General features: G+C 43.4%; 1 protein-coding gene across 3 annotated transcripts in view; it reads right to left on the reverse strand.

Moving 5' to 3' along the window:
- Nucleotides 1-6,497: 6,497 nt before the first annotated feature.
- Nucleotides 6,498-18,210, reverse strand: part of neurl1aa (neuralized E3 ubiquitin protein ligase 1Aa) — a 74,245-nt gene continuing 62,532 nt past the window's right edge. For all 3 annotated transcript variants that reach the window (XM_069166009.1, XM_069166010.1, XM_069166011.1), the window contains 2 exons: nucleotides 10,263-10,418; nucleotides 6,498-9,160 (listed from right to left, as the gene is read on the reverse strand). In XM_069166009.1, coding sequence (XP_069022110.1) covers nucleotides 8,919-9,160; nucleotides 10,263-10,418 — 398 coding nt within the window. In that variant the 3' untranslated portion in view covers nucleotides 6,498-8,918. The remainder of the gene's footprint in view (nucleotides 9,161-10,262; nucleotides 10,419-18,210) is intronic.

Below are 18,210 nucleotides of genomic sequence, written 5' to 3' on the forward strand. Positions count from 1 at the left end.
GTTTGCAGGTGCACTTTAAGAAAAGAGAAGTTGGAGGTCAAGGAGGAGGGAGAGAGGGGCGGGGGACGCGGGGAGACAGGAGACGGTTTCAGACAGACGAGGTGACAGCTTTGATCGGAGGGAGATGAAAAAGGCCGGTGGTTTTCCTCTCGGAAAACCGTAATGAAAAAATAATGTCCTCCGACGGGAGGCCCGTTCGCATGTCGCGCTTCTCTCTGAAGCCTCAGACCTAAATGAGCTCTCCGCTCCCCCCCCCCCCCCCCCCAAAACCCGAGCTGCGGAAATCTCATCGCATCAAACTAACGTTTTTAATTGCAGCACTCGACGTTCTTGAAGCCGTTTCTCGAGAAACTGCAAGTCGTTGAGCGACAAACGAGTTCGGGCTGCCTCTCTCTCTCCGTGGTAGGAACTTAAGAGCCGGTCCTACGTCTGATTTGAAGGTTCCTTTTCTTTCTTTTCTTTACTGCCTTTAGATCTTATGTAGGCCTGAGGGTGAGAGGACTTGAGCTGCGTGTTGGAAAAAGTTTTTTTGGGGGGGAGGGGAAAAAAAAAAAAGTCTTCAGACGGTGAATTCTTCTCCGATGGTGAATTTTGATGTCGTATTCCTTTGTGTTTTTTTGCAGAGAAAATAATTGAATGTTGTGAAAGTGTAACGCGGGATTTGAAGGGTCCGTTCGCATGCGAGGAAGCGACCTTTAATTTGTGAAGGAAAAGAAATCGAAAGAGAGGCTTTTAAAAAAAAAGCCAACAGCTCCGCAGCGCGGTGATTTTGGCGAGTTTAATAAAGGTTTTGACGGGAAAGTGTTGGTAAGTGTGTGGGAGCAGGTGGGACGTATTTAAGGGCGTGGTGGCGGTGGGGGGGGGGGGGCGGTTGGGGGGGGCGCTTTTGTAGGTTTTTAATTAATATTTTTGGTTTTGAGTGAGACAGAAAAGAAAGAAAGAGAGAGAAACAAACAAAAAAAAAAAGAACCAGCGAAGCTCCTGTGAATCAGGGGATGCTGATTATTTATGTCACTCTGAAAGACTTCCTGGCAGAGTCGCGCGGTTGTTTGAGGTGCCGGCGGGCGTCAGCGGGAGCCGTGTCTACCGCGCTCCGGAGGGAAAGAGCGGCTGTGTCGAGGAACGAGGCGCGACGCCGCGTCGTCTCCCGCGCCGCTTTTTTTCCTTTTGTCTCGGTTTGAATCCCCGTTTCTAATTAGCGCGACGGGTGCGTCTTAATTAACCTCAGCCAGTCAAGACAATGTTGCCGCGCTGACAAGACTTCCTAATCGGGAACAGCGCGTGCTGCCGGGGCCCGCCGACGGTTCTGTTTTTTTGTTTTTTTTGGGGCGGGGGGGGGGGGGGGGGGGGGGGGGGTGTGAGCTGTCAAACCCCGATGAATGCTGAAGTGACGGCTTGAGGTGGATTGGCGGGGAAAAGGTGACCCCGCTCAGCGTCGCATTCGTTGAATGAAATCCATCGCCACCACCCTGCTGTGCCAAAACAAGAAAAAAAATAAAATAATAAAAACAAAACGTGGAAGCCATGGAGCTCATGATGAAAAAAAAAACAACAAAAAAAAACAACTATTTGTTACCAGCAAGTCGGTAACGAACAGTCACGACCTGCAGGCCTTGAGTCGGACCAAAGGAGGTGCTATTCTTTCATTTCCTCTTTCATTTTTTTTCCCTCTTCGTATTACCATGGCTGTTTCCTGTTTGTGTTTTAACCCCTTGCTGACTCCTTGCTTTCAAAAGATATGCCTTTAAGGAGGCCGAAGGACGATTCACACGAAAAACATCCTGAAATAACCAACCAGACTCCCTCCCGGTCCTCAAACTCTCCGCATCTCTTTTGAAAACAGGGCTTTTTTTTTTTTTTTTTCTTATCTAACGTTTCATTTTGACAAAGTCTTGTTTCTTTGTTGTTGGTTTTTTTCCCCGTTTTTTTTTTTGTTTTTTTGTTTTTGTATCTTGTACATGTTTACATTGTATCTCGCATTGCCCAGAAGAGAAACAATATTAAATGTATTATCTTTGTTGTTTTAGAGCGGCTCCTTTTCTTTTATCTCCCGCCCCTCCTCCCTCCTCCCTCCTCCCTCCCTCCCTGACTGCGATCCATCTCGATAGTACGTGACAGTAATATTACAGATTGAGACATTTATCTCTATTTGGCCTTATTGTGCGGGCCAGATGAAGTGAGTTTAGATGCGGAGGTAGCAGAACAATGCAGCCGGTTTTATATATAGCGGAGCTGTGAGTTACGAGAGGACAGAGTGAGGAGGTTGAGAGCGATGAATGAAGACGAACGAGCTCTCGCAGCCCCAGTTCCCCAACAAGGAGTTTTGTCTTCCTGTATCCAAATGTACATGTGTGTGTGTTGTGTGTGGTGCGTGTGTGTGTGTGTGTGTGTGAGAGATTTATCACTTCTGTCCAAAGGAATGTGAAATATATGCTTACACCTTTGTCCCAAGGCAACGCCACAAATCTGCGCCTCTTAAGAGACAAACACTGGGTTTTTCGGGACGATTCGGCAACTCGGGCGTTCAGTCGGCGACGTGAAATACGAACACGAGTTCTCCTCTCATAAATTATGAATCACTGGCCATCAGCTCTTCCTCTCTTAACGAGTTGCGCTCTTGCGGACACCGAGCGTTTAAAGCAGCGCTGTCACGCCGTCGCTGACATCAAGATGTCGCGACAGTTTAAACACGTTAATCATGTTTTTGGTGTTTTCTATGTTAATATATAGATACAGAACTCCAGGTATTACCTGCTGATACTGCCTTTTTTAGCACTATTTATTTCAGCCGGGCAACAAAATGGTCTGTTTTTTTTTTCTGGTTTTTTTCTTTCACAAACTTAAATAGGTCGTTCTAATGATAGTTTTTATGCTGAATTTGGAGTTTTTAGAACCCTTTTTTTTTCTTTACTCTTCGGTATGGACAAAACTGATTCTAACATTTAAAGTATTATTATTTTGCCGGTGTGTACCTCAGATACATCTCTCTTTAGGGTCCAGCAACAGTCTGCCAACATAAAGGGGTTCCACTTTCCTTGGTACTGCTTTCTCCGTGTGAGTAAACTGGAACAAAGAAACTATGGGTAATTCATTACTTATTTAATTGTTCTTTTCTGGCCACCAGGGGGCAGAGCGACAAGCTGAAAACACAACATTTGACCTGTTTTATTCACGTTGTAAAGCAGCTCCAGCTAACAAGTTAGCAGTAAAACAATCGCCTTCTTACACGTCCAACAGACATAATCCAACGATAGCAATCATTTAGAGTCCGGTTTTCGCCACCCTAAGTTTTGCGCTCCAAAACCAAAACAATGTGCTGAAAGGCTCCATGGAGCTCGGTGATTTATAACTACAAACTGACACCTTTTGCATTACACGTCACCGTTTGACCCGCCGCTGACGTAAAAATATTGATTAGTGCAGCTTTAATCAGTTGTATAGGTCATGAGATGTGGTTGAAAGCTCTGTAAAAAGCCAGTAAGTGGACCTTGAGTTCAAGATTTTTGGTAACATTTATATGTTATGATAATGTCCTGTACAAAAAAAAACCAATCTTAACAAAACTAATATAAACAGTTTGCTGTTATTTTGAAACTCCACCAATTAAAACACTTTCTTTATTTTTAATCATTTGTACCATATCACAGAAATCTTAAATGTTTTTTTTTTTTTACATGAACTGATCATTTCAAAATAAAACCCCTTCTCAGTCTTTGGACACTCAGGGTGCCATACTGATCCATCTCCACTAGATGGCTGTCTTGAACCAGCCTTGCCGCGGTCCCTCCTGCAGATAGCAGGCGGTGTTGACAGGACAGACATTTCCGTATGAATAGACCTGCATAATCTAAACTCAATATTGTACGTTGACATTGGGACTTGAAATGAAACTCCCGTTTATGATCGGCCCTTTTAACTGTTTCATAGAGCGTACTACAATAGCACAATATTGGATGTTAACATTGAGAGATGATGATCTCCGGCAAGGTTATGAATACCCAGTTTGAACAACGATAAGTATTAAATACCCCTCGTCTGGCTTGTTCTTTTCACGACATTATTACTCATCGTATTCACATCCCTCCGGCAGGTCTTTTATATGGAGATGTGTCGTGAATCAGACGCAGACGGACCGATGGCTATCAGCGAGGAATACATCTGTGTGAGGTGCTTCATGAATTTATAGTGCGGCCATCTTACTGGGAGCACATCTTCGATTATTTCAGTTTTAAAAGCGAAGCTCCTAAAAACCCGTACCTGTCACAGCGAAGGCCCCCCCCAGCCCCCACCTCCACCCCCGAATGACTTAGCGCTTGCGTTTTCAACGTGACCTCAGTGGGCGCTGGCCGGCCGGGGATAAGTCACTTATATGGTAGGGTCAAAGGTCAAGTGTGTACACAAACAGCATTTGCACTCCATTTCGGAGGCCTAGTGTTACGCCAGTAAAGAAAACAACATGGGGACTTAAGGTGAGGAATAGAGCAACCCAAAGAGCCCCCCCCCCCCCAGCAATAACTTACTTCTTCTGGAGCTTTTCACCGAGTCACATGGCCTTCAGCAGCAGACGCGATGTTGTAACAGAACTCCTGATGCTCCGAATGATTATCATCTCGTTATTATTTGTTTTTTAGCTGTTCAAAAATGGGAAAGAGACGTGCGATAGTGTCTGAATTTGTACATTTGAAGCGCAGGAGATGCTCCAAATCCGTCTGTAAATTATTTCATAAATGTGTTGCTTTGAAGTGTCCAGCTGCTGTCGATCAAGTGAGCGAGGTTTTTTTTTTTTATCTCCAGATGTTGCACATTTTAAATAATGCGAATCTTTCTTTTTGTACTCGCCTGAGCCAACGACTGCCGTCGTTTACAATAAGTCATTCCACGTGCTGCATTAGTGATCTTAAAAGCAAATTGTAACGTTAAAGTGAAAGCTGCATTAATCAATAGTTATATAAATCAAATTACTGTGCAGTTTGAAAGGTGTTATTTTTAGTTACAATCCCACACATGACTGTAATTCGGCTGCAGCTCTGCAGTTTTTTTTTGCCTTCTTTTTTCTAAATTTTTTTTTTACTTGTTTTGTTGTTTTTACATTTGTCGTCCTCAGATTTACTTTTTAATGTTTAATCTTCACCGTTGTCATTAAAATATCTTTTAGCAGCACTTTGAGATACCGAACCGGATGAGCTCCTCGAGGAGCATTTAGCTGCTGAAGAGTCTTTAATATTTTCCCCAGGTGAACAAAAGAGTCATTTCTTTACTTGAATATGATGACGGCCAGAAAACAGTTTTAACTGAATGCTTATATTGTTTGTTGGATGTGTAAACAGGAAACTCTTTGCTGACATAATCAAAACTTCTTGATGTTTTGATAAATTGCTCATGTTAGCAGCACTTTAATACTTACAAAAGCCAACTGATTGCAGCTTAAACTACAGTTTCTTAAAATGTAAAATAACAACACGTTGTGGTCGGTATGAGTTTATAATTTGTTACGTTGCACCTTGTTTATCATAAAAGTAATGTAGGAAAGCTTTAATGTACACATGTTAATGTAGTTGTCCCAGAAAAAGTATTCTTTCGTCTTCCTCTTAAAGATTATTTCAATTATGAAGCAAACACATTTTTTAATATAATTATGCGACTCACAACATAACATAGACATGTAGCATTTAGCAGCATGCTATCAACTGAGGTGAAATGACCTCATTATAAAAATGATCAAATGTTTTTTTGTTTTTTTTATAACCATTATTTTCTCTTTTCCAAGTGTCGTGGAATCGTGTAAATGTTAATTCAATTATGACACGAGACAGTTTTTTTTTTTTTTTAGTTTTTTTTTGCTCAAACACATCTGGAAAGTTTATTAAACCACAATCATCCGACACACAGAACAGAGCTCACAAACAAAACGCTTGTCGCTTTCAAATGAAAAAGAACGAAAGAAAAATACAGATTTGCAAAGTACTTCAGCTGCTGTGTCACAAATAATGGACTGAGCGCGACGCAGTTCCTCTACAGCCACTGGTTCCAGTCTACACGGACACGAACAGCTTCCCACTTTGATGCTCGTCTACCGTTGGTCCCGATGTTCACGCTGGGCGAACAGGAAAAACTCATGCATGACAAAAAGATTTACAGAAACAAAGTCTAAATGTGCTGCACGGAGGCAAAAAAAAAACAAAACACAGGAGAAAAGAGGGTTTGGGGGAATCATAGTCCACACGTCAGTGACGGACAATAAATAATACATTACAGGATCTGTGACATTCAAGGAGCCTGTGGAGTACTCTGGATGAAAATATATATATGTGCACATATATATCATCATTAAAAGGTGTATAAGTTCATTTTACAGGTGAAAATCTTCTACCAAATTTGTGGTTTGTAATTGATGTGGTCCAAAAAAAATAATCGATAAAGAAGGGAATTTATATTTACACAATGTTTAAAAAAAAAAAATTCTATGATTTTTTTTTTTTTTTTTTTTGGGGGGGGGGGGGGGGGGGGGGGGGGATTTGGTCGCAGTGTCTGCACAAAATAAAACACGCCATAGTTGAATCTCAGAGAGCGACTCTGGCCTAAAACATGAACAAGATTACAATCAGTAGCTTCGTAAAGTGACATTTATCATTACCATACAGTGATGGCTTTTAGACTATAATAATGATGATAGGAGCTATAAATACAGAAGCGGGTAGGAGGGTTCCTTAACATGGGCTGCACACACACAAGATCAATCACAAAAATACAAAAAAGGAACACCTGACATTCAGGGATTGTAATCAAACCAAGAGTTTATATCTTGCACCCCAAAGCAATTGGGTTTTGATTGTGTACTGCAAATGTTTGCTGCGAGCTACAAGAAACTCTCTATACTCTCACTATTAGAAAACAAATATTTCATGGTTTTGAACAAAAGAGGGAAAAAAAAGAAAGAAAAACAAGTCTTAGAAACGTGATTATCAATCCAAGCAAACTTACCAAAAAAAAAAAAAAGAGGAAGAAAAGAACACGGATAAAACTTTTTTTCTTTGTTTTTTTTTTTTCAGTTCAAGCACACCGATAAAAATCATTTATCTCTCTAAATACATAAGTTAACATTCAAATGTGAATTAACACTTCAAGCAGTAGCGTAATCAAACTGTAATGTGGGAGTAGGGATGTGTGAAACATCGCCGTCAGCTGGCAAATACCATAGCAGCATAGGTTTGAGCCCCATTTGTTGATTATCTACAAAATGAAGAATGAGTTTGTTTTTTTGTCTTTTAAATACAGGTTCTCAGCTTCCTGTGATGTCCTGTAGTAAGCTATGGCTTCGAAGTTGTTGGGGGTGTGAAGACATTTCATAGTGAAAATTAAGGGGAAAGAAATCATACAAATATTCAAAATCTGAGCTATTTTTTTTTTTTTTTCTTTTCTTTTTTTTTTTTTTTTTTCTGTAAAGGATCTCTGCTGCTGGTGAAAGTCCCGTCACAAAGATTATCATACATTTTAATGGTGAAATATTGTCATGGATATCTGTTAGAAAAATAGCTTTTGAATTGGTGTGCTTTCCTTTCTCCTCTGAGTGAACATTTTGTGACAGTCTGAGCCACACAACAGCGTTATTTGGTAATTTATCCATTTTTTGTGTGTTTTTTTTTTTTTTTTTTGGGGGGGGGGGGGGGGGGGAGAACACAGATACATCCGCGTGTAAAAAAAAAAAGAAAAGAGAAGAAGAACCGTCTGTGTGTTAAGGCAGGAGGCTGATACCATGGCAACAATCCTTTGACTTTATGTGTTGTTATGGGAGCTATTTTTGAGGACTTGTCAATTTGTCACGAGCACTCACAGTGTATTAGGCATGGTTATGTCGATAGAGTCTGGGAAAATACTTCTTTAAAAAAAAAAGATCGCTGGCCCTGAGGAGTATCCAAATTACTGTGGTTGTTGTTGTTGTTGTTGTTGTTGTTTTTTATTTCCACTTCCTGTTTCGTTTCAAAAGTCTGCTGGATGCGGGTTTGTAGATTGTTTTTTTTTGTTGTTGTTTTTTTTTAACCGATGAGTGTCTTTTTGTCCTCTCTGTCGGTGACGGGGCGTATCGGAGAGGACGATTGCTGATTTTCAGTGCAACACTACCACATTGCAGAGCAAGCAGCCAGCTAGCACGACAACAGAGCTACCACCAACTATTTTGCAAGAGAACTACCGTACGTTAGATTAAATGAGTACAAGAGGTGTTACAATCCTACTTTAAAAAAAAAAAAAAATACTCGGCACCGCCTTGCGTCTCTAAAACACGTCACTCACTGATAATCACCACAACAACAACAAGAGGTCCGTCGCTCGCTTTCTCTCGTCCGGCTCTCAGTAACACACAGACACAAGTTGTGACGTACTGAGACGATTAACCCGGCGGTAGGTGTGCTTTTTGTTTTCGACCGGTTAGGTCGGAAATTCTGTCGACGGCGTGTTCCCGAGCTGTTATCGAGACATTCGGGGCGCCCCCCCCCTCCCCCCCGGGGTTTTTGCTTCGGCGAGGCTGGGCGGCAGTCCCTAAATCTTTACCACGCGGCTCGACGCGTGAAAGAAGAATTTTAAGAGTCGGTTCGCTTTCCGTCCTCCTTCGAAGTTTTCCGTAATCTCGGCAAAGACCGAACACTTCTGGTAAGAGTTAAAGTTCTGGGTGGAACCTCCCCGTCGCCGTCGAGGCGCCGCCCGAGAGAGGAAGGGGAACCTTCCCGACGAAGAGGTACCGGCTTTGGAAAAGGTCACATTTGAGAACCGGCTGGCGATTTTTTTTTTTTTGTTTGACAAATCAAAACACCAGAGTTCGAGTTCCCCCGGAACCTTTCTTTCCTTAACTCTGGGGTTTTGCTGATTTTAGGGAGGCCGTCCGCTGGGCCCCCCCCCTCCCCCCCACACCTCCCTCCGTTCCCTTACGTGCTGCGGTACGTCTTGATAATGTCTTTGATCTGCCTCCTGCAGATGGGACAGCAGGCGTTGGACATTTTCTTGAGTTTGAGGCCGCAGGTGTAGCACAGACACATGTGTCCGCAGGCGTAGATGACCGTGTCCACCGCGTTCTCGTAACAGATCGAGCACTCGTCGGACCAGGGTCCGCGGCCCGACGGGAACGTGGGCGACTTGGGGAGGCTGACCGGCGAATTTGGGGTTGTTCCTGTGGAACAAATAGAAAGGGAATGATGAATGGAGGACGTGAGGTAAACGGAGTGAAATGTTGGCGACGACGTGGTCAGAAATCCAAATCTGTCGGGTGCACAGCATAACCAGCGGTGCAGAATAGATCTTGTGTTGTTCTTTTCTTCCTGATGATGCAAACAATAAACCTTTTCAGAGGAGCAGAAAAAGTAGTTGTAGTATATGTACTTTTTTTTTTTTTTTTTAATCTAAGGAAGCATACAACAAGCGCGCATGACAATCCGCAATGTGGAAACTGGATCACGTGAAGTTTAGGGGTGCGCGTTGACGTGTGGGCGGAGCAGGAGGCGGGGTCTAGGTACCAAGTCTCCACCCCCTGGTGACAACTGGGCAGAATTTTTGGGGGTAAATGACAACACTGGCGCTTGAATGGAGCGCCCATTTCCGCCATAATCCGGCTTCAATTTCTGAACATTGGGAGAAAAGTGGCGCCGCACCGTCGGTCTTTATTTACAGTCACTCGTCAGGAGTGAAAATTGGATGCCGAAATGTTTATTTGCTTTCCAAGGAGTTAACTACTTCTACCTATGGACAGCACAGCCACCGGCTCCAACCGGTCAGGAGCGAGTCACATATCTACCCTACCAACGTCATTTCCAGCACAGTTCGGTACATTTAAGATTAAAAACAAAAATCCCTCCCCTGCATCCAACAAGAAATTGTCTGACAGCAAAGCGACATCCAGCTGAATGAATGACAGGAAATGAAATCATAGTTCAGTCTGACTGTCTGGCAAAAATAGATTAAAAAAACAACTACCATGTGCACGGGGATTTTGGAGTCTGGATTTTGTCTTGCACTCTTCTCAAAAAAAAAAAAGAGACACACTGCATCAGTCCCATTTACGTAACAGTGTGTGACATAACAACACATGCCCAACATTTCCCAACATCCAGCTGCAGCCTGCAGCAGCGGTGGGACCACGAAGTGCTGGCCATTGTTCCCGACCACTGCAGGATGACATCTGCTCACTACCCCATAATGGCTTCCGCTCGGTCCCCTGTGGGGTGATTGAATCCCCGCTTCTGCAGCGGTCGCTCTCTGTCGCGAGGTGCACCTACCGTCCGCCGAGCTGCAGTACGCAGCCGAGCACAGGCCTCCGTTCAGGACCGGGTCAGAGCTGCCGCTTCCCAGGGCGCTGGGGGTGTGCGGGGAGGAGGAGGAGGAGGGCGAGCCGGGGTTCGAGGTGGCCCGTTGATCCCCGACATGAGTGGAGCCTAGGCGGGAGGAGATAAATAACACGAGCTCAATAGCAGTAACAGTGACATTGCTGTATTTTTTTAAAAAATAATTTTTTTAATATAATTTTCAGAACACAAACTGTTGCATAAAGAACAATTACCGATCGCACTAATGAGGAACGAAGGTCAACGAGGCTCTTGTAAAGCAAACAGGAAGTGAAAATCAAAGGAAGACTTTTGTGTAAAAAGTAGACTGTTAATGGTTGAATCGCAGCATCGGAGATAAAAGAAAGAAGACATTACAGCAAATAGGTCTTCTCATGGACGACGGTTCTTTTTGTTCCAGGCTTTTGGTTTTTTTTCTCTTTTGTTTCATCTTTGCTCTACAATAGTGCAGACAATGAAACGGGAGCGGGATTAACTTCTTCCCCACTATTCAGGCGTTACATTTATAGTCATGAAAGCAGAGCGAAAGGAAAGAACGCACTCCAATTTGTGAGTGCACAGTCATTTTAGAAAAGCGCACATATTCATCACCGGAGAGAATAGCTCTCCCATTTTTTTTTTTTTTTTTTTTTTTTTTTTTTTTAAGGGAAAAAAAGAGAATAGGTGTCTTCCACCTCTTTCCACATTCTGTCTTTACATGAGGGTTGGAGGGAACAAATGGGAATTCCAAGTACAAATTTAGGGAGCACATGTTGGGATGCCAGCGATGCTTATGAAGACGGGTCAGGCTGGTCAAAGGCTGCCTTTGATTGACACGACAAACTGGAGTCAAAAGTCAGTGCTGAATCTGTGGCTTTAAAGCTGCACTTAATAATAACATTAAAGGATGATTCGATATGTAATGTATTTTAGCGACAGACCCATCGACTGTATATAAAAGTGGACGTAGCTTCCGGTCCCAAAAAATAAGGCCGATGCGGAAGTGCCGTAATCTGCGATACCACCGAGTGCCACTAGAGGTTGGCTCCGAAAAAAAAGGCCAGCTCCATAGACTCCCATTCAACTTCTCATGAAATACAAAGTCGGTCATTTTTTTCACGACTTATTTCGGTGTTGTTCGGTAAAGTCGCTCCTTTTTCTGGCAGTTCATCTGAAAATAATCCCGTCATTAATTAGAAAAAAAAAAGGGCCGCTCTGTGTTTTTGGGGGCGTGTCTGTTTGATTGACAGCGACGTTGCTATTGGTTGCCGCTTGGACAGACCACAAAGAGTCCTGACCAGGCTCTGCAGCTCTGAGGAGATTTTTCAACCACTTTAAACTCATTGTTTGGGTTGTAAACAAATTTCTCTAACAGTATTAACACCAAGGCTGGCACAGAAAATTGGATCATTCAGGATATAAAGAGATATTTTCCTTACTGGAAACAAAAAAAAACAAAAAAATAACAAAACATGACAACATATAGCTGGTAATGTTGCTCTGCGTTTGTTAGATGGGTAAAAAGACAACCTTTTCCTCCGATTTATTGTTGTATTGTCAGTTAACTATAACATTTCAAGATTGTTTCTTTGTCCCGAAGTGGACAAAGAAGAAAACAAACAAAGACAAATCAATGCAGCTTTTAAATTTCCTTTCAGTCTAAAAAAAAGACAGAGAGGGGCAAACAATGTGTGGTGTTTAATAAAGAACAAAAGGAGAAGTTACTAATTGTACGGTATGTTCTGTCATTTAAAAAAACAAAACCTTAATAGTTTACCATCACTGGTTGTGCGGAGACACTGAGATACTCGACAAATTAAGATGCAAATGAGCTGTCTTGCAGAGCAAGCATGTAATCATCCACAAAGAATTCCCATCAAATGCTTTGCTGCTTCTCAACGTAAATGCAGATTACTTTAATTACCTCCCCTGAAGCTCGCTGTCAAAAAGAAAGCCCACTAACAACTGCATCAGCAATGAGCTGCTGTTTGCACTTCAGATATTTACCAATTCAGGACCATGTTTTTTTTTTTTTTTTAAAGCACCGCTCCACTGCGGTGAATCTCCCCGAGGAACGACTCACGGTGCCGTCCGTTCTCCTGCACGGCTGACTGATAAAAAAAACCCCAAAAAAACAACGTGGAACCAGAAGTCATCTGGTGTGGCAGATAGGCGTGGAATTTTATGATAGTGACCTGTGAGAGCCAGGCCGTAAACCGCACCAGTGTTTTCTCATAACTCTATATCGGGACGGGTTTTGATGTGGTGTTACAGAGAGGGTCGGGGTGGGGGGGTTGCGGGGGGTTTAGACAAGGAACCTCTTTTGTTTGCATACCGAGGGTTAGGGGGGGGGGGGGGGGGGCGGGTTTGCCCTGGTGCTCTCCAGCCCCCTTTGGTGCCAACAAGAATGTATGTGAGTATGTTTGTACCGTATGTAGTCTGTAACATGATGTAACAGGTCGTTTGGAGCAGCGGGAGGGAACACATTTTTTAGTAGGGGGAAGGCCTCGGGCGGAGTCACGCTCCTCATCCAGGCAACATGCGTGAGAAGGACGAGCCGCAAACGGTCCACGTGCAGGTACGAGACACAGCGTTCCCCGCTCGAAGTCAAATGTCAAATTCCCGTACTTTCACTGCCGAAAGAAAATGACCGAGAACGAGCAGAAAAACATGCTGCCGTTGTGCTGAGCAGGCAAGAAACAGCAAATGTGCTACAAATGTGCTGCCGCATGCCCCTCCGGTAGCGCCATTATTGAAAAAAAAAAAGAAATATATGTCTAAATCCTGGTTGCAGGGGCAAACAAACGATCCAACAGTAACGGTAAGTAGCTCGCAACCTAATAAACTACATTTTCAATTTCTGCCCGTGACCGCGAATGCTACCAAACACGCGCGCTGACGATAACTAGCTCACTAACGTCATCGCTGCAGACACGGAAAAATGTACATTCGGGTGAATGAAAACGAAAATGGAAACATGCAAACAAACAAAAAAGATCAAGTTCCCTGACTTTCCCTGTCTGGAAAAGAGTTTTTAAAAATCTCCTGAAATTCCGTGAAGTTCCCTGACCCGTAACATTTACTGCTGAAAGACGGAGCAACCCAGTATCGTGGCAAAAAGTGTGAAACAGACACTCCCGTCCACTACAGCAAAACATGAGATAGCTACGCTTTGGGCTGTCGAAGGCGTGAAAGTTACACGTTATGAAAGCGTGAAACTTACACGCACACGAATGTCATTTGACCCACAACAGAGGCACAGAGACCAGGTACAAAGTAAAAAAAGGACAATTTTCTGCGGTGTTAGGAGGCAAGAGGCGTGGCAGACCGCCGTGTGGGATGAGGAGGTGCGAATCCAGGAGGCGACAACTTTGTTCTCGAGTTTGTTTTCCCTCCCTTAACCATGTTTCGTTTTCCTGTCGATCACACGGCTCTACGGTACGTGCAGTACGTTTCATTTTCACCCACGACAGGAAAAATGTTCACGCCTGGACAACCCAAGCGTGTCTATTTCACGCTTTGCCGGCGTGTAAACCCGCATGTGAGCCGGGTCAAACCACTGCCTGGCGAGCGTTGATCACCGACGGCCCTACAAGGTGCTACAGCACACCGACACGCTTCCCCTTTCAGCGGCTTACTCGAGCTTGATCACCCTGCAAGCGAGGCGCGGTTCCCCCCGTGGAACTGAATCCTCTTTTTCTCCACCACCATCCCCCCCCCCCCCTCCTCCCTCTGTCCATCTCCTGCCTGCTAATCCCCCCCCCCCCTCACCCCTCCCACACACACACACACACACACACCCTTTGGCAGCCGGGCACCTCCCAACCCCGGGCAGCTGAAGCAGGATCTGCGGTGCCCGGCCCTGATCCCGCCTGCTCACCACTAAGATTAAACCGGCCCGCGTGAACAGCTGTGAGCGGCCCGGCCGGCTCTCTCGGCGGCCACATCTCTACTTCCACCCGTCCATCTAATCATCTGCCCCGTCCGTCCGTCTTTAGCACACACCAGCGCACCCGTGGAGGGATCCTCTTCCTTTGAAGCACGGGAGGTATGCGGGCGGGTGGGGGAAGAGGGTGTGTGTGTGTGTGTGGGGGGGGTGGTGTTGAGGGCTTAAGTGTCACGATCGCTGACAAGATTTTCCCACTTGAAGGGAAGGGAACGGGTTAAAAGGGAGAATCTCCGGGCTTGTTCTACAGACTAGAAAAAGCAATCGAAAGGAAAGGACCGCTGCGAATAGTTTACATTAACACTTCCTCGGTGAAATCCCATCTTCAAACACGACCCACTTCAACGGGCGGCCCTTTAATTTGATTGCCGAGAATCTCTTGTGTTGAGGCGCTATCAGGACAAATGTGCACTCAGGCTGCGATGTTTGGGTTTTCGTAGTGCGTGTTAGTGTTTAGATGGGATAAAAAGGAAAGCAGTTCAGTAGGTAGGAGTTTAAGGTCGCGGCTTACCCTGCTGCATAAATGTTAATCGTCTTCTTTTTGTCTTTTTTTTTGGGTCTGCGCCGGAGATATTATCTTGAGAGACAAAGGAGCTATTTTGTAAGGAGGACACAGTCGTACATCCCCAAGTTGTTTATCTCCGTGTCAAGTGTGGTGGAGAGAGGGTTTACATATGTATGAAATGCTGGGATTTTGTGAATGCGTGCATGCATGGCTGGAAAAAAAAAAAAGAAATAAAAGGATCTTTGTTCTTGAAGGTTTCGAAAAATATCACGAAGCAACTTGTTTTTGTAATTTCTTCTTTTTGTAGCCTACAGCAGGAAAAACCACAAAAACCTTTAACAAACCGCTGCACGAACAACCCACATCATTAACAGCAATCAGCAACCGAGTTGTGAACGATGGCCTGCTGCCGGTGCCGCTGCTTTCCAGGAGAGCGAAATTAATTAAATCTTTCTAGCTTTTAAGGCTCCAGCTCGACACAAAAAAATCTCTCCAAACAGAGTCTTTGTACTTTTTCACATGTCAAAATTCATGTACGCCATTTGAATGGCAAGTACTTTGACTTTATTTTTTTATTTTTTATTTTTTTCCGACACTCTGGTTGCAAATACGGAGGGTTTATGAGAGGAAGGCCTGTCAGACATGACTCAGGGAATACAAAATAACACTAGAAACCCCTCTGCATGTTTTTCCAATTATTGTATAGCGTCATTTGATTCCCTAAAGAGAAACTTTGGAGCACCACAATCAAAAATAGCACAAAATCGAATTAAACTCATTGTTAGCATATTAAAATACTGCAATTTACATGTTTCATTTTTAGACGTCTCTTATTCGGAAAAGTTTGATATGCAGGATTCATACGGACAGGTAGGTATATGATCATCTCAGGGTATACGCTGCCCTTTATTCTGCAGCGTAGATGGCTAACTTTATGTGCTCCTCTCAATGTCCCCTATATGTTTACGCGTCTGACTTTGCTGCAGGTGTGTGTTCGAAGCAAAATGCAGAAAAATGACCAAAAAGACGAGGAAAAACAAATTTTAAAATGTTTTTTAAAAAAAAAAAAAAAAGAGAAGTGACTGAGAGGAGAGGAGCAGCTGAGGCGACAGAAGACGAGACGAGGAGCGGGAGGAGAGAGGAGCGCGGCAGCTGCACTGCATGAGGATGTGGGTGGTGAGATGCTTCACTTGAGCAGGAGCGCGTTGACATTTTAATGGAATCTATAATACATGTGAAGTGGGTCACTGGATGGGTGTCCTATTTCCAGGCCGCGATGCAACGAGGTCCCTTCGACGTTCTCTTCTCTCGCTCAGTTCAACTGTCAGCCGGTCCTCAGCGCCGTCTCATAAAATCACACTGATAAGAGGTGTTTGGGCTTTTGGGAAGAAGTCGCAGGTGACGCGTCGTTCCAACGGGAGCTTAGAAAACACAAGATTTATTTGGGTTTTGATGTGCGTGTCAGAATAAACCAACAACATGCAGCCCCGGCTGTCGGGAGGTCAGCTGCTCCTTTAAACTGACAATGAAACACTTTGGTTTCGCGGTAAATATTTAATCTGTTAAAGGATTGAATGGATTCCGGTGAAATCTGAACACACACATTATTATTGTATTCATGAGATATGAATACCAACATTAGTTGGGCTGATTTGCAGTGCTAAGCTAACGCTCAAGGTGAGCGTGTTGCGGCACGACCTGCTAACAGCACACAGCCGAGCCTGAAAGAGTACGTTCAAATAAGAACTGGTTAAATTTGTAAACGCGTCATTTTCTCTGACTAAAACGTCATTTTTCTGCCCTGGAAATTGGAGCTTATTCCCCAAAATGGCCTCCAGAGTTTTTACATCTTAAAACACCGGTGTTGTTTTGTTTTTTTTTGCAAAATGCGAACATAATCCGGCACAATGACGGTTTGGGGCCCGTGTTAAAGTTAAAAAAAACTTTCACAGCCTCCAACTTTTCTCCGGGGTCGCTCAGTTCGACTGCTAATCGGGCCGAACGCAGAGCGGAGCTGTTGTCATTAACATGGGTTTATGGTAATTAAAAAAAAAAATGTTTAGACAATGTTTCAATCATAAAATGAGGATTGTATTTTGCTGCAGTATAGAAATGACTGCTGATTCCCATGTGCAGTTTATGGGCTGCAATGAAATAAGTATTTCATACTTGTTCAGTTGTTTGAGGTAAATGAGAGCTATAATACTGTGAATTCAGCCGTTTTAAAGGTGGCTACAGAAAGCAGGAGGAGACCGGACGGACGCTCTGCAGAATAACCAGCTGTGTGAGTAGATCAGTCACGGGACAGGCTGTAACGGTAAAAAAAAAAAGGCAACTTTGTCTTCTCTAACTTTTTAAAGTGGTCGTGCATTTTAAACGTCCATACATGCAAACAAGCTGCGCCACATGAAAAGATGGCAAAGAAGTTTTGGATTTTGTTCACGTGTTTAACTGGAAAAAGATCTATGAAGAAAACAAAAAAAAAAAGAGCTAGAAACACTGATAATTGTTTCACGTAAAAGCGCTGTTTCACAATTTGGACAGCTTAATGTAAGTGCGCTGTTAAGACTGATTTAAGTCTGTCAACACAAAGGTGAGCCTGGTCAATTAAGCAGTTTAATGAGGTAATAACACTGAATTTGAGCCTAAAGGTTCCCCGTAGAGATCCTAAACCACCAGCGGGTCTTCGGAGCCGTATTTAAAAAAAAAAAAAATTTACAAGTGGGTAACAGATTTGTTTTGTGTCTCGCGAGAGCGGAGGACAACGATACAACAATCCTGACTGCTTTTAATGCTATTCCACTGTTCCACAGTTGGTGGCAGTAATGCGCAAAATAGCGCAGCAGTGCACAGACAAAGGAAAGAAGAAGAAGACCGCAAGCTGCCAAACAAAATGTCCAGGTCTGCAAACACGGAGCCAGGTGGAGGGAAATACGAGGCCGAGCGCGGTGTTGTTCTGGTGAGTGGGAACACGAGAAATTACTCATTAATCATCACAATAATGTAAATATTCTGACAGCGAGACACGTACTGATGTAGGGACGTTTTTCAGGTATATTTCTTCAAATAAAAATTCCTCTGTCATACCAGCAGAACTGATGCAGTATTGATTCCCTGTCCTTAGCCTGTCCAACAGAAAAAAATCAATTCTCTTTAAGTTGTCGGAAGTTGCAACGACATCATCACTTCCGGCCAAAACAAGGCAGGTCCTTCAAAATAAAAGCCCCTGTAGTTCTGCTTTGATTAATTTCATGATAACAACACTTTATTCAATTTGATTATAACAGTACTTTATCTAACTTTATTTTAACAGTATTTTATTTAAGACTTAAATTTAACGACTACTTTATTGAACTTTATAACAGTACTTTAATTTAACATAACAGCGTTTTATCAAACTGTATCACAACAAAACTTCATTTAAATTCACTATAACTACTTTATTTAATTAA

The sequence above is a fragment of the Embiotoca jacksoni genome, unplaced genomic scaffold (assembly GCF_022577435.1).
Source record: "Embiotoca jacksoni isolate LCO1_2020_lvr unplaced genomic scaffold, fEmbJac1.0.p SCAF_36, whole genome shotgun sequence".
In the NCBI taxonomy this organism is placed as follows: Eukaryota; Metazoa; Chordata; class Actinopteri; family Embiotocidae; genus Embiotoca; species Embiotoca jacksoni.